Raw genomic sequence first — 16,709 nt, 5'->3', positions numbered from 1 at the left:
TTCCCAGTTAGGCTCATCTCACTCGGCCTCCAACACAGACAGTTCTTGGGATCCTTCTGTCACTCCAGAAATACAGATGGATTCTGCCCCTTTGTTATCTGATGGTATTAAAGTACGCTGTGCACCAGTGTCCACTAGAGCTTTATACTCCTGTGGGGCTGATGCACCAGGCCATCAAATCCACACAGTTCAGTAAACCCAGTTGTCCCTTTCCTCTGCCTGGCCAAAGTCAGGGCTCTGTATTCCTGGTTGGAGTCTTCATTACTTGATTTTTGTAACTGCAAAACATAAGTCCCTTCATCAGGGTAAAAAGTATGATCAGCCCTTCTACTCTGCCCAACAGACACTGGAGCAGTAATTTTCCTGGATGGATGCTTATTGGCTGGTTTTTTTCCTTTCAATTCCTGTATCTGAGCTTCTAGTCTCCAGGTAGGTTCACCATCCCACTTCTTCATGTCCTCCCCTTGGTCACGCAGGAAGAACCACAGGGTTGCACGTGGTGTGTGCCACAGGAACCCTTTCCCTTGAAGAGAAAAAGGCTGACTCTTAATAGCTGAGGCCTTGGTTGGTATGCGTGAGGAAGACTTACCCTTCTTGGCTTGCTTGGACAATTTTTGGGTCAGTCTGTCCACAGCCAAGACGCAGGCCCACATGGAGGAAGTGAGATTATCTTCGTATTCTTGGAGTTGTCTGGCCACTCCATCTATAGTTGGTGCCTCCGTGTCTGTCCAGCTCATTATCACCAGGGTGTGGGTGTATGACATTGTTACGGATGCACGACTAACCAAATCCAACAGGTGTTAAAACTCAGATTTATTCTTCAGCAAAAGTTAGTTAGAAGTCTGGTAACATTTTATGAAACCACAGGCTCAATGATGTAAAGAGAATTAATACTACACAGCCGACTTAAGAATCCCCAAGATTTAAAGTGATGGCTCAAAATGCGCGTATCACTCACCTAAAAGCTGAAGGCTCTCTCCCTCGAGGAGTTACCTCGGGCGGTGCCCCAGCCCGAGGGGGAGTCCCCGACTGCAGACCCTCTTCTCTGAGGAGGACTGCCAACGTGTTCTCTGGCGGGACCCCGTTTATACCCCTGTTGAATCTGACCTGTGGTCATTTAATTCTATTGGCTAGGAGGGTCACCTCGGTGTACCTGGAACATCTCAATTGGCCAGTTCAAATTTCAACCTGCAGCCTCCAGGGTTTCCTTCCCCTTCTCCCTTCCTGGAGAAGTTTTGTTTCCTGCTGGCAGGATGGGGGGGGGGGGGGGGGTTGGTGCGAGATGCACTGCCACAATCCACCCCGTGACCACAGTCATGATTTGACTGGTTTCCTTGAAGTGGTGGTACAGTAATCTCTTGCCTCCAAAGTTAAAAAGGGGTGCAGTTTGGTGAGTTTGACACTCATTGTGGGTCATCTTTCCCTTCTGGTCTAGAATTAAAGTGGAATATCGAACACAGGAATATTCAGTGTATGGACAGTTTAAAGGAGTATACTTAACCGTTAGTACAGGCTTCACTACAAGCATTTGATAGAACTTATTGCAATATAGATTACAGTAATCATAACTACAAGCATTATTAAAGATTAGAGAAGGCTGGTCGCCCACCCCGTGAAAGAAAATCTGAACATATCAAAACTTTTCCCAACCAGCTGGTCCCTGGTGCAGAAGCAATTGCCTCTGGGTCTCTTGCCATATTCTCTCGTTAATTTAGTCTTGAAGCCACATTGACACATTTGGAGTGAACACAGCAGTTGTCCATTGACATGTTCAAAACTTTACATATACCCTTCTCTTTCTTTGGCATCTAATCCAATACAGTCCAATTTTTTGATAGTCATTTTACCGATATGTTATAACTGATTGGTTGAGAGTCCCCAAATTGTTAGATGTAGCATTGGCTAAGGTTGATAGCTGTAAACTCAGTTCTAGGGTGCTCTATCAATGTTCCTCAAGTACCATACACGGTTGCCCCCATGGAATTTCAGGGCATAGCATAGCACCATTCCAAATCCACCCTGTGATCCCATGAGTTAGTTGGAGGATATAGTCACATCTGGTGTTTCATACTGAACTAGCATTTACTGCACCTGGTGACCAACTATAAACAACATGAGTATAACCTCCTCCCCCATCCAATCTGAACCTCCAACTATAATTGTCAAATTGCTCTCATGTGAGGTCAAGGACTCACGATATATTGATGTCCATCATTTTGCCACGACATTATCATCCAGATCTTCACCATCCACGCCTGTCACCATCATCACTGTCAGCAAAAGGACTGGAATGACTCATTCCTTCATGGTCCTGTAAAAAAGCACAAACTAGGCCTTGGTCTTAAAACCGGGTCACAGGGTTAGAAGTCCGGGATTGTCCACCAGGCACTGATGTGGTGAGTCTTTCCACTCCCATGAGATGGTCTCAGAAGACCAATGTAATCAACCTGCCACGTGCTCCGAAGAGCCTTGCCTTGTCTGATATGCTGGGCCAGAGCTTGGTTTGGGTGATTAGCCTTAAGCCTTATTCAGCACTGTGGGCAAGCTGTGAGGATTGCTTCACAGGTTTTCATAGACACTGGCCAACCCCAAGATTGGCATTCGTAATAGTGATCTGCTTTCCCTGAGTGGCTTCGTTTGATATGCAACCATTCTGCTAGTCTATCCCAATCTTCCTTCTCACTGGTGACCATCCTGATTTGGGCCAGGTGGTCCACCTGCTGATTCCATTTTGCAGCTGGGGTTCCATCCCAAGCATGTCCCTTCACCCATCCCACCTTTAAAGGTCGGGACCTCCCTATTGCCAGGAGACATTGCCAGTCCTCTGTCCTCCACGCTTTCGCACGACCTACTTCCCACTTACTAGATTCCCACTGACATAGCCACTCTGTAGCACCCTTAAAGGTTGCGTAAGAGTCAGTATAGACAATGGTAGCACCATTCTCTACGGCCAGTAATAAGCCCGTAGTTCTCCTACTTGTGCACTGCCTTCACCCTCTTCTTCGACTGTCTTCCCAGTACCAATCTCCAGTGCCACTGCTTTATATTGCCATTTTGATCCCACTCAACAGGCAGATGCATCAGTGAACTACACTCCTTGCACATCTGAGCCTGCCATGAATTCAGGTGCCTCCTCAATCGGAGAAGGTTTATACAGTTGACCCAGCAAGGCTGGGTCAGGGTTTACAGGTTGCTGTAGTTTGAAAGCCTTAGTCAGACCCTCCTTTAGTGGGAGCAATTGGCTTATCCCTTCTAGGTATGCATACCATTTCCTAACTGTGGCCTTTTGGGCTACTCCCTCTGGAGGAGGTGACCCATTGAGGATTGAATTTAAGAGAGGGAAAGGACCCTGTACTATAACATACTGTGAAGTACGCAGCATTTCAGCCTCTTTAACTGCTCTAGTGAGGGAGAATCCCCTTCTCCCAATCTGAATATCATCGCTCCATCTCTTTAAATGCAGTGGAAGAGAATAATAAAGGCCTGGCTGGTCCCTGTGGCCCTTTTTGAAACATGCCACAGTATGAGGCATGTGCAGCAAATCCCCATTCCACCCTTAATGGATCTCGTGGGTGCAATGGACCTAGTCCCTGATAAGCCTTAAGCTCATCTTTCAGAGTGTTAAGGGCTTCCCTATGTTACAAAGTCCAATCCTATTTTCTGTTTTTTCGGAGCAAGTCATAGAGAGGGTGGGCAATCACTGAGGTAATACTGGGGACGGCAGAAGTTAATGGTGGGGTATTACTGCTCAATCTCCTATAATCAATTGTTAGTCACCACCTTCCATCTGATTTACGGACTGGCCAAACAGGGGAATTATAAGGAGAACGTGTGCAACTGATGATCTCTCTTTTCTCCAGATCATTAATTACTTCCAAAATCCCCTGTTTGGCTGCGGGTGGAAGTGGGTATTGAGGGACACAGGTTACCTTAGATTGCAGTAGCACAGGAGCAACCTGCAAGGCTCTCACATGAACAGCCTCTGCCTCCCTGCCCCCAAAGCTCCACACCCTACCATTGGGTAGGTCCCATTGTCTGCCTGCCAGCACATCAAATCCCAATGTATTTCCCTGATAGGGGCTTAAAGCCACCTCCACAGCTGTCATTCTCTTTTCCCCAGGTAGCCAAAGTTGGGTTCCAGCTATGGGACATTTTTCTGCTGCCCCTGTCACTCCTATAATGTTTATAGCCTTTCTTGATGGCCTAATTCCCAGCTCACTAGCTTGTAGATCATTTAAAACACTAATTTGGGCTCCTGTATCGATTAAGAATTCCAAACTTATCCGTTTTGGGCCCACAGGAACGTGTATATAAGGCTCTTTATCAGCAGACCATTGGCTGGTATTCACCATGTGGATTGGGCAGCCTGAACCCCAAACCGCAGCTTCTAGTTTTTTAGCCCTTCCAGTTCCTCTCGCAGTGCCGCGAAAGCGTCCCGTTTCTCTTCCCGAGGGGGCGAGGTTGCTGGCGCTTCCCTTTGGTCTCTAGCTTTCCCCTCCAGCAATCCCACTACCGGATGCCGCCAGCGGACTGCCCATGCATCACGGCTCAGGCTGCCCCCAGTGCCTTCCGCCAGAGAGCGTCCCTTCCGGGATCGTAGTTCCGACCCGCCCGCCCGCTCGGGGCGGGGTTTACAACCGGCTGGCCGGACCTTCCTGCTGCCCTCCGTTAACTCCGACAGTCCCTTTTCCCGGATAGTAAGATTCTCCTCTCTCTTTGGGGTTCATACCCCCAGCCCAGTAGGCTACTCGGGACGTTATCAACTGATCACCTGCTGGTCCGGCACTCAGAAACACTCCCGGTCCCCAGTAACCTTTCGCTTTGTCATCACTCAACAGTATCCGATCTCCCCCCGTTAAAGAAACTCTCCACAAATACTCAGTTTCGGTTTCGCCCGGCTTGCGCGAAAACTTAGCTTGAAACTCGCCGAGTTCGGGTCCCGACCAAGGAGATGTACTGCTACAGACGTCGGTGCATTTCGTACAAACTTTTGCCACATGGACCGTGTGCACCGGATTTCATCCAGGTCTTTGTATGCCTGGTCATCATTCAGGTTGTTATAGATCACCTCCACCACGGCTAATTCCCTCAGATACTGGATACCTCCCTCAGTGGTGGTCCATTTGCTTCAGGAATTTGCAATTTCTTCCTTGAAGGGATACCTGTCCTTCACACTTGACAGGAGTCACCGCCAAAGACTGAGGACTCCTGCCTTTTTTCCAATCCTTTTGCCAATAGCCTTATCCTTAGCAAGGGACCCTAGCTGCCAGGCTTCCTTACCCTCTAATTCCTGACTACTGGCCCCAATATCCCAGCATTGGAGTAACCAGCTGAGAATTAGCTCGCCTGGTTGACAGCTAAAATCTTTTCGCATGTCTCACAGCTCAATTAGGGATAAGGATCAGGTGGTTTCTGTCTCATGATTTCAGTCTCCTCCTCCTCCTGTTCTTGTGACTGCCCTGTTGCAGAACAGACTGCCTCTTCTGATTCTTTCTCCTGCTCCCTTTTAGGAGAAGCTTTTTTATCCCTTATTAAACAAGCTGACTTTCACTTCCATTGGTTCTTTTTAGTTGTAGGGGTGACTGATATAGTGTCTGGTTTAGGCATAGTGTCTGTTGGTATGTTTTTGCTCTCTTCTCCCTGGGGGTGCTACATAATATCGAGCAGTGTTTGGTAGATGCTGGCCAGGGCCTTGACAGTGCAATAAGTTGTGCCTCTTTGGAATAGCCACGACATATTTTTTCTTTTTCTTTTTTTTTTTTTTTTTTTCCCCCCCAAGCATTCTATCACTTCATCAGGATCCTGTAGTTGTTCTGGAGTGAAGTTCCGGACCATTGGAGGTGAGAAGTTCTCTAGATACCTGCCCATATTCTCCCACATGCCTTGCCACCCACGACCGTACTCTCGTGGAGCCTGGGTCATATTCCTAAACTGCTTGTTAACCTTAGACTAAAGCAAAGCAATATTCCTAAGAAATACCAATAGAAGTATTTTAACTACCCAAGGATGCTCAAGATACTGAGAAGTTATTGTAACTAGGGAGAAAACATCACGGAAGAAGGTAGCGAAGGTGCCATTCGGTATTTTCTCCACAAAAAACTTCTCGGAGGAAGAAGTATAGTTGTTAATTGTCTCCATGAGATGGTACCCTAAGTACAGTAATGGCTTCAGTACAGAGCCCAAACATCAGATTAAGCTCAAGGTCAGTGTTTTAATAACAAATCTCCCAGGCAAAACATCACTAATCACTACAGAGCACAGCAAACTGCAAAGGCCAACACCAATCTTTAACATGTACAGCAAAAAAAAAGAGCATGGCGCAGATCAGATAAACTAATATTGAGAACAGATGCATCAATATCGTGACCCGCAACTGTTAACAGATATAAATCCCTTATAATACACTCTGGTCAACCTGTTATTATCTCAAACCCTTCGAGCCCCACGTCGGGTGCCATAAAGGACTGTTGTGGTTTAACCCCAGCAGGCAACTAGGCACCACGCAGCCGTTTGCTCGCTCCCCACCCCAGTGGGATGGGGGGAAGAGAATTGGAAGGGTAAAAGTGAGAAAACTCATGGGTTGAGATAAGAACAGTTTAATAATTGAAATAAAATAATAACAATACTAATACATTGTAATGAAAAGGAAAGTAACAGAGAGAGAGAGAAATAAAACCCAAGGAAGGACAAGTGATGCAAATGAAAACAATTGCTCACCACCAACTGACCAATGCCCAGCCAGTCCCCCAGCAGAGTCCGTGCCCCCCCCCCCCCCCCCCCAACCTTCCCCCTAGTTTTATTGCTGAGCGTGATGTCACATGGTATGGAATATCCCTTTGGTCAGTTGGGGTCAGCTGTCCTGGCTATGTACTCTCCCAACTTTTTGTGCACACCCAGCCTACTCACTGGCAGGGTGGTATGAGGAGCAGAAAAGGCCTTGACTCTGTATAAGCACTGCTCAGCAATAACTAAAAAATCCAAAACATAGCCACATACTAGCTACTATGAAGAAAATTAACTCTATCCCAGCCAAAACAAGCACAGGGTGGCAGCAATTCTGTGATAACATACTTAAGAAGGGGGAAAAAACTGTCATGCAACAGCAGTTGGGAGAGAGGAGTGAGAATATGTGAGAGAAACAACTCTGCAGACACCAAGGTCAGTGAAGAAGGAGGGGGAGGAGGTGCTCCAGGAACTGGAGCAGAGATTCCCCTGCAGCCTGTGGTGAAGACCATGGTGAGGCAGGCTGTCCCCCTGCAGCCGTGAAGGACCATGGTGAGGCAGGCTGTCCCTCTGCAGCCACAAAGGACCATGGTGGAGCAGATATCCACATTGCAGCCTGTGAAGGACCCCACACCAGAGCAGGTGGATGTGCCCTGAAGGAAGCTGCAGCCCATGGAGAGCCCACGCAGGAGCAGGCTCCTGGCAGGAACTGTGGCCCGTGGAGGGGTCTCCATGCAGGAGCAAGTTTTCTGGCAGAACTTGTGACCCCATGGGGAACCCATGCTGGAGCAGTCCATTCCTGAAGGACTGCACCCTGTGGAAAGGACCCACGCTGGAGCAGTTCGTAAAGAACTGCAGCCCATGGGAATTGCCCACGTTGGAGAAGTTTGTGGAGGACTGTCTCCTGTGGAAGGGACCCCACACTGGAGGAGAGGAAGAGTGTGAGGAAGAAGGAGCGGCAGAGAAAACATGTGATGAACTGACCGCAACCCCCATTCCCCATCCCCCTGCGCTGCTCGGGGTGAGGAGGTAGAAGAGTCGGGAGTGAAGTTGAGCCTGGGAAGAAGGGAGGGGTGGGGGGAAGGTGTTTTTTAGATTTGTTCTTATTTCTCATTATCCTACTCTGATTAATTGGCAGTAAATTAAATTAATTTCCCCAATCGAGTCTTTTTTGCCCATGACGGTAATTGTTGAGTGATCTCCTTGTCCTTATCCTGACCCACAACCTCTTCATTATATTTTCTTCCCCTGTCCAGCTGAGGAGGGGGAGTGATAGAGCGGCTTTGGTGGGCACCTGTTGGTCAGCCAAGATCAACCCACCACAGACATGCATCCTGTGAAGAATATAGGGATGCTGCTGGGATGTGTAGGGATGGGAGCAGGAAACTTATGGCACAGATGGAGCTGAATTTGGCAAGGGATGTGAAGAATAATTAGAAGGTATTTTACAGGTACGTTGGCCAGAAAAGGAGATTAAAGAAAATGCACCCCCATAATAAATAAGACAGGAGAACTGGTGACAGCCAGCATGGAGAAGACTGAGGTACTCAACAATTTTTTTGCCTCGGTTTTCAATGGTAATTTCTCTGCCCACGTCTCTCAAGCCCTTGAGCCTCAAGGCTGGGACTGAGGGAGTGAAGTCCCTCCCATCATAGGAGAAAATCAGGTTCGAGACCTCTGAATATAGACAAGTCCATGGGACCTGACGAGATGCATCTCAGGGTCCTGAGGGAATTGGCTGATGTAGTTGCCAAGCCACTCCCCATCATATTTGACGAGTCATGGCAGCCAGGCAAAGTCCCCAGTGACTGGAAAAAGGGAAACATTGCACCCATTTTTAAAAAGGGTAAAAAAGAGGACCCTGGGAACTACTGACCAGTCAGCCTCACCTCCGTTCCCACGAAGATCATGCAAAGATAGATCCTCCTGGAAGACATGTCGAAGCATGTGGAAGACAGGGAGGCGATTAGAGACAGCTGCCATGGCTTCACCAAGGGCAAATCCTTCCTGACCCACCTAGTGGCCTTTGAAGATGGAGTGACTGCATCAATGGACAAGGAAAGAGCTATGGATGACATCTACCTGGACTTCTGTAAGGCCTTTGACACAGTCCTCCACAACATTCTTGTCACTAAATTGGAGAGCTATGGGTTTGATGGATGGACCCTTAGATGGATAAGGAATTGGATGGATGGTTGCATCACAGTCAATGGCTCAATGTCCAAGTGGAAACCAGTAATGAGTGGTGTCCCTCAAGGGTCAGTACCGGGACCAGTACTATTTAATATCTTCATCAATGACATAGACAGTGGGACTGAGTGCACCCTCAGCAAGTTTGCAGATGACACCAAGCTGAGTGGTGCAGTTGATTCACTAGAGGGAAGGGATGCCCTCCAGAGGGACCTTGACAGACTTGAGGAATGGGCCCATGTGAACCTCATGAAGTTCAACAAGGCCAAGTGCAAGGGCCTGCACCTGGGTCAGGGCAATCCCCAGTATCAGTACAGGCTGGGGGATGAAGGGATTGAGAGCAGCCCTGCAGAGAAGGACTTGGGGGTACTGGTGGATGAAAAACTGGATATGAGCCGGCAATGTGCGTGCGCGCGCTTGCAGCCCAGAAAGCCAATTGTATCCTGGGCTGCATTAAAAGAAGCATGGCCAGCAGGTCGGGGGAGGTGATTTTCCTGCTCTACTCCGCTCTGGTGAGACCCCATGTGGAGTACTGCATCCAGCTCTGGGGTCTCCAGGACAAGACAGGCATGGACCTATTAGAGTGGGTCCAGAGGAGAGCCACAAAAATGATCAGAGGGATGGAACACCTCTCCTGTGGAGAAAGGCTGAGAGAGTTGGGGTTGTTCAGTCTGGAGAAGAGAAGGCTCTGGGGAGACCTTATTGTGGCCTTCTAATACTGAAAGGGGGCTTATAAGAAAGATGGAGAGAGACTTTTTACCAGGGCCTGTAGTGACAGGACAAGGGGCAACGGTTTTAAACTGAAAGAGGGTAGGTCTAGATTGGACATTAGGAATAATTTTTATTTTTTTTATGATGAGGGTGGTGAGACACTGGAACAGGTTGCCTAGAGAAGTTGTGGCTGCCCCATCCCTGGAAGTGTTCACAGTCAGGTTGGACAGGGCTTTGAGCAACCTGATCTAGTGGAAGATGTCCCTGCCCATGGCAGGGGGGTTGGAGTAGATGATCTTTAAGGTCCCTTCCCACCCAAACCATTCTATGATTCTATATTTCCCCATCTTCAGCCCCATGAAACTTTCTTTTCTCCATGAGGTTCTTGGAGCTGATCAATAATTGTGTGGTGACACTATCAGCCAATGTAGTAAGTACTCAAGTGAATTTCATCAAGCCCTCCTGATTAAATGCATGTAACTTCTCTTAATATTCTTTAGTCTTTTCTTTCTATATTCTGGCCTGTCATTGTGAAAAAAATGAAACAAAAATAGTTAAGGAGCAGTCCAGCAGCTTGTTATTTGTTAAATTTCCCTTTTAAGCAATAGACTGCTATTCATATTTCTTTATTTCCTTTGTCCCTTAGACATTTTTAGCTTCCTTGGTTTTGTTCCTGTCTGCCTGTTGTAGCCTCTTTATGCTTTCTCTTAGTTACGTGCTGGGTTTTTTGCCTGTTTTTATTCTGAGTTTGATTATTAAAGAATTATATCTTTGTTTTACTCAAATTCCTTTTTTTTTCTTACAGGGTAGCATAATTTATCATCTCTTTACTCTCGCTAGAGAAATCGCTTTTCTTGTACATTTTAGAGAATATGGGCTATTGCAGGAGGTGAAACATGCTTAAGTCACCCTGCAGCATAAATTTATCCTTTGGTGAAAGTGTGTGAAGTCAAGCTTTGTTGCCATTCATAAAAGCCTCCAATCTCTGTCCACAACTTCCTGATGTTTGCATCCATGCAAAACAAAGCCTATTCTAGACAAAAAAAAAAAAAAAAAAAATCTTACATAATCAATAGTTACTTTCAGTGGAATGGTCTTTATTTTGACAAGATGTTGAATACTACGATGCTTTTGACCTGTGTTCTCTTATCTTTTCAACAACACAAAAAGTTAAAGATATTTTTCTCTCTATTGCAGAGCTGTAGCAAAGAAGGAAATAGCCTTCTGTGGAAGGCATTAAATAGGATTAAATATGCCCAGTTAGCTGTTAATGCTTCTGATGCTGTCCTATGTTAAGTATATCAGCAGCTCTTCAGCAGGACAGGAAGAAGTGCCCTGAAAGTTGGTGGAGAGCTTATCAGCTGCAAGCTATGGCAGAGAAGGGTTGTGCACTAAACACTCACTCTTGTATTCCTCCATTATGATTTGGTCCTCCATACTGAAAAGTGGGTTTACTAGTATTTCTGCTGTTTAACATTCAAACTAGATTATGTTTAAATCCCTCCAAAATACTGAGAAATAAGTTTTGAAGTGGTCAGGTCATGTACTGCTTACATAAAATATCTTTCTTCAATTTGTATTTAGCTTCTAAATCCTGCTTTTTTTTCCTACTGTTTCTCGTGATTCAACTGCATAAAAGTGTAAAAGGTTATTTTTTTGCAAGCCCTTTGCTGTGAGAGGGCTATTATGTCTAAGAAAATTACTACGGTAGACATTTCACATACAAATGTTTCATATACTTAATAAAAAATAAAATTGCCAAAACACTGAAAGAAATTTTGTCTGCCAGTGCTTATGTGTTTCAAAGGATGTTCTGTTGTAGATGAAAGTGTAACTGGTAGATGCTGAACATATTTATTTACTAATGATTGCATCATTTTATATTCAAATAAAAATGCCAGATGACAACATCAGTGTGAAAATACTGGGTTTTAGAAGCAGAATCAAGCAAACATGTTTTGCTGGTTGCTGTGAAATATAATAAAATCAAAGCCTGAAGCATACAAGTGCATTGTGGAAAGGGTAAGTTACCAATGAAATGAAGAGGATAAGGAAAGTGGGCTTAAATGTAGCCATGTGCTGAAGTAGCTCCCTGAACAAAGACAGCTCCTTACGCACTGCCTTCAACCATAACCATGGTGTCTTGTTTTTTGCAACAAAGAATTCTGTGGTGTGAGTAATGGTCAATACACTTGTACTGGTTTTGGCTGGGATAGAGTTAAATTTCTTCATAGCTTGTATGGGGCTATGCTTTGGATTTGTGACCAAAACAGTGTTGATAACACAGGGATGTTTTAGTGACTGCCAAGCAGTGCTTACACAGCATTAAGGCCTTTTCTGCTCCTCACACTGCCCCGACAGCGAGTAGGTTGGAGGTGCACAAAAAGTTAGGAGGGGACACAGCCAGGACAGCTGACCCCAACTGACCAAAGGTATATTCCTTACCATATGATGTCATGCTCAGCAATAAAACTAGGGGGGGAGGTTGGCAGGGGTCCACTGCTCGGGGACTGGCTGGGCATCAGTCAGTTGCTGGTGAGCAATTGTTTTCATTTGCATCACTTGTCTTTCTTGGGTTTTATTTTCCTCTCTCTTTGTTATTTTTTTTATCTCTTTTTCTTACAATTTAAAAAAAATTATTATTTCTTTTAAATTATTAAACTGTCTTTATCTCAACCCACGAGTTTCTTTCTCACTTTTACCCTTCCAATTCTCCCCCCATTGCACTGGGTAGGGGAGTGAGCGAGCGGCTGTGTGGTGCTTAGTTGCCAGCTGGGGTTAAACCATGACAACATTTCACGTTAGGAGGCAATCCCCACAGTCAGTATCACGTCATAGCTAAGCATGCAGCTTGGTTCATGAGCTTGTGATTATGAAAGTGACCTCTGGAAAAAGAATACAAAATTTACAAGTATTTACATTCTGATTTAATTCTATGTATATAAATGGCTTCTTGTCTCAAAGGAGTTTCCTGATTGCGATACCGAAAAGCCGGTCGAAGAAACTCTCCAAGACTCGTTTTGGAGTTTTAGAAAGTAGGCATTCTTTATTGCAGCGCTGGATGCACGGGGGATAGTTCCACCTAGTGTGCATGCCACAGCTTTAGCACAAACAGGTTATATAGAATAACTAATTGCATATTCATCAGATTAGTATACATACAGATAAAAATGATTGCAACTGATTATCATAGTACAGCCTACATCCGATCGTGCGCAATGAAGGATCTATTTGAGTCAAAGGGCTGCTTTTACGACCACCGACCCATTTGAAGTTCTTGTTGGCTGTCCTTGAAGCCTTTATTCTTGTCCTTGTTCTTTGATCTTGAAGCTTAACGCAGTTTCAATCACATGTGGTCAGTTTCAACATTGTTCTCATCTAGTGTACAGGAACATCTAGTCATAAGAGCCAAGAACTGCCAAACTTAGGAGTAACTACCTCTACTAGTTAATTGCTTGGCTATACTTTTGTCTATTGTTTCAATCATAGTGTTAGTATAAGTTTTCTAATAATTATTTACCAAATCTCACTTTTACAGTCATCCAGCAGCAAACCAGTTTCCATGGCTGGTACAAAATATTAAAACCATCAAAATATTTAGACATACCATACAGAATGTATGGAAATATGCTATCAATTGGGAGCATGTAATAAATAAATAAATTCATCATAATTTCATCTCCGTGCTTACTGACAAGGGAATTAATTTGCTATATTACGCTGTAGTTAAACCTTTACAGCAGGAAGTAAAGGAACACGTAGGCAAATGGGGCTTCAGGCAAAACTAGGCTAGAACACAAGTATTTGGTATGGGATTGTGGAAGTAGAAATGCTAAGGCCTAAGTGGGCCTCTTGACTGCTTTCACCCTGTCTCCTGAAACAATAATCACTGTGTAACCTTCATGATAAATTAGTCCCTGCACTGAAGAAAGCAGACTCCAGACCGGCCTTGAGCAGTTCTGTGGCCTTGTGTATGTAACAGATATGTATAACTCACATCCTGTTATCTGTCTTATGCATAGCATCTCTAAGTGTATATATACGCCTTGTATTCACTTTACAGGGACAGAGTTCACATCAGCAGAGTCCATTACTCTGCTGCTCTGTGTTCTCTCCTATAGCTATAGTAAATACACTGATTCTATTCTGACCTGATCTAAATTGTATTCCAGTTTTTCCATGACAAGATTTAGCCCTAATAGTCTAGCTATCCACATTCTGACAGAAAACAAAGGATTTTTAAGTACTTAGTACAAGAGCGAATCTTACCTGGACACTTGACTCTAGGCCAATGCGCTTCCTTGCCTTCCTGCCCTCCACAAGGCTTTTAATAGATCTTCTCCTCAAGTTAAGCAAGCCTAGCTCAGGGGGTGCTTGGCAGTCTAGAGCCGCTGTGCTTTTTTGCCATGCTGTCATCACAGGACACACCCAAGACTTACCGTGGCATGAGACTGCTCATGAATAATACATCTGAACTTCCAGTTATTCATTGCTTGTTTTCTTTCTGCCCAAGAAGGTTTTTCCTGGATGTTGACACAGAAAGCCCCATTACTGTCATTGAATGATTAAAGAGAAGTTGTTTGTCTGTATATTAGCAGTTTATTGCAGGTTTATCTTGCTCCCTTCCCCACCCCCCTTTCTGTGCTATAATCAGTTTTGAGGAGCTTATGAGGTTTCACAGTGAAGGCAAGAGAAAAAAAGGTAAAGCCATGGAATTCTCAAGTATAAAATCTGAGACTTTTAAACTACGTTTAAAATGACTTGACTAGATTTCATGGTTACAGTGTCTCTTAAGTCTGTCTGCTACCTAGTGTAAAATTAAAAGTGGAAGAGTGCAAGGGAAGAAGGGAACAGTAGAAGCTGAATGCTGAAAAATGGCTAGTGCTGTTGCACGTGAAAAAATGATCACTGTGTGTTGAGGATTTCTTGGCTGGGCGAGGGCATGTGAGCAATCCAGCCGTTAGGTGGGAACGAAGCATAAGTTTACAAAGTGCTGGAGCAGACAAGGACGCTGTGTCCTTGTACGCTGGGAAAAAGGAAGATAAGAAGAGCCTGACAAGCAACTCCTGGATGCCGAAGAATGAGATAAGTAACTGCTTGACACCTCGTGAAGAAGCTTGCACAGCCAATAGAGGATAAGATAGTGTCGCGTGAACCGGGGTATTGGACCAATTAGAGTATTGTATAAGGCGCGTGCACGAGCACATAAGGTATATAACTGTGCTAAAAGTTGTAGTAAATGGCCTTCACTTGATCACATTGGTCTGTGCGTGATTTCCCCTGTGGATCCTCCGCAACAACTGTGTAAATGACCTTTCCTTAGGAAATTTTAAAATAATGAAATCACTTTAATATACTTCTAGCAGGTCATTCAATTAAAAAGGTTTTAAAATTAAGTTTCCACTGCTAAACAAACAAAATTGCAATGTATCTGAATTAGCAATGTAAATAGTTTGCTTAGGGGGTAAATATTAGACCAGTGTGGAGTTAGAAACATGAAGAGGGAGATTTATAGGCCAAGGTTTTCAAATCTGTCCACCTCAAGGTAAGCTCTTAAATCTGTATGGAAGCCCTGGTCTTCTTTTTTCCTCTACTGTTGACTTTTAAACTTGGGCAAAAGTGGATTTAGGCATAATAGTGTTGGGCCCATTCCACCTTATGATTTGGGTTCTCCACTTTTTTTTTCCCTGTTGTGATTTTAAGACACTATTGACTCAGTTAAGCACTGAGTACTGCCCCGAGGATGAGGGGCAATCCAGAATATATCAGATTCCTCTCCTATGTCATGGACAGAGATGGGGGTCTTGGAATGAGATCCATTGTGTTCATATTAGATTTCAGTTTTCATAATTCCTGGAACACATGTAGTTTCCTTTCACAGTACTGTTTAAACTCTTGAGATACCTTGTTGTGGTTTAACCCCAGCCAGCAGCTAAGCCCCATGCAGATGCTTGCTCACACCCCCCACAGTGGGATGGGGGAGAGAATCAGGAGGGTAAAAGTGAGAAAACTAGTGGGTTGAGATAAAGACAGTTTAGTAAGAAAAAAGAAAAAAAAACACAAAACAAACAAAAAAACCCCAAACCCAATGAAAACAAGTGATGCAAAAAACCCCAATTGCTTACCACCATCTGACCGATGCTCCAATGTAGGGTCCCTCTCATGGGCTTTGAGCAACCTGATCTAGTGAAAGATGTCCCTGCCCATGGCAGGGGGGTTGGACTAGATGATCTTTAAAGGTCTCTTCCCACCCAAGCCATCCTATGAGTCTTCTACCTCCTTCCCCCTCCCTGAGCAGTGCAGGGGGATGGGGAATGGGAGTTGCGGTCAGATCATAACAGTTCATCTCTGCCACTCCTTCCTTCTCATGCTTTTCCCCTTCTCCAGCGTGGGGTCCCTCCCATGGGCTATAGACTTTCAGAAAAATCTGCTTTAGCGTGGGCTCTCCATGGGCTGCAGCTTCCTTCAGGGTACATCCACCTGCTGCGGTTAGGGGTCCTCCACGGGCTGCAATGTGGATATGTGCTCCAGTGTGGACCTCCGTGGGCTGCAAGGAGACCACCTGCTTCACCATGGTCTTCATCATGGGATGCAGGGGAATCTCTGCTCCAGTGCCTGGAGCACCTCCTCCCCCTCTTTCTTCACTGAGCTTGGTGTCTGAAGAGTTGTTTTTCTTCCCCCCCCCTCACTTGTCTCTCACAGCTCCTGGGCAGTGGGGGTTTTTTACCCTTTCTTAAATACATTATCACAGAGACGCTACCAATGTCGCTCCTTGGTCTTGGCCAGTGGTGGGTCTGTTTTGGAGCTGGCGGGAACTGGCTCTGTCTGACATGGGGGCGGCTTCTGGTGCTTTCTCACAGAGGTCACCCCTGCAGATCTGTGCTGCCACCCCCGCACTACCAAAACCTCCCCATGTAAACCCAATGTACAAATATTTTTTTACCCTACAGTTAAATACCTTAAATTTACAAATATCTATGCTTTTGTAAGCTGTGCTGTTCATTTGTTTTTCTTCTTTCTAGTAAGAGTTGAAGATATAGTGTGGCCAACAGGAGCAGGGAGGTGATTGTTCCCCCATACTCGGC

General features: G+C 45.2%; 2 protein-coding genes across 3 annotated transcripts in view; one reads left to right on the top strand and one right to left on the bottom strand.

Annotated features, from left to right (window-relative positions):
- LOC126035307 (uncharacterized) overlaps positions 1–16,709 on the bottom strand; it is a 126,720-nt gene that overhangs the window by 36,534 nt on the left and 73,477 nt on the right. The window lies entirely within an intron of this gene.
- The window catches only part of LOC126035550 (transmembrane protein 161B-like), a 28,913-nt gene continuing 27,323 nt past the window's right edge, over positions 15,120–16,709 (top strand). The window contains exon 1 of the mRNA XM_049794191.1: positions 15,120–15,169. Coding sequence (XP_049650148.1) covers positions 15,120–15,169 — 50 coding nt within the window. The remainder of the gene's footprint in view (positions 15,170–16,709) is intronic.

This window comes from Accipiter gentilis, chromosome W (genome assembly GCF_929443795.1).
Source record: "Accipiter gentilis chromosome W, bAccGen1.1, whole genome shotgun sequence".
NCBI lineage: Eukaryota > Metazoa > Chordata > Aves > Accipitriformes > Accipitridae > Astur > Astur gentilis.
The sequence above is the reverse complement of the archived record's forward strand: the minus strand, read 5'-3'. Positions and strand labels throughout refer to the sequence as shown.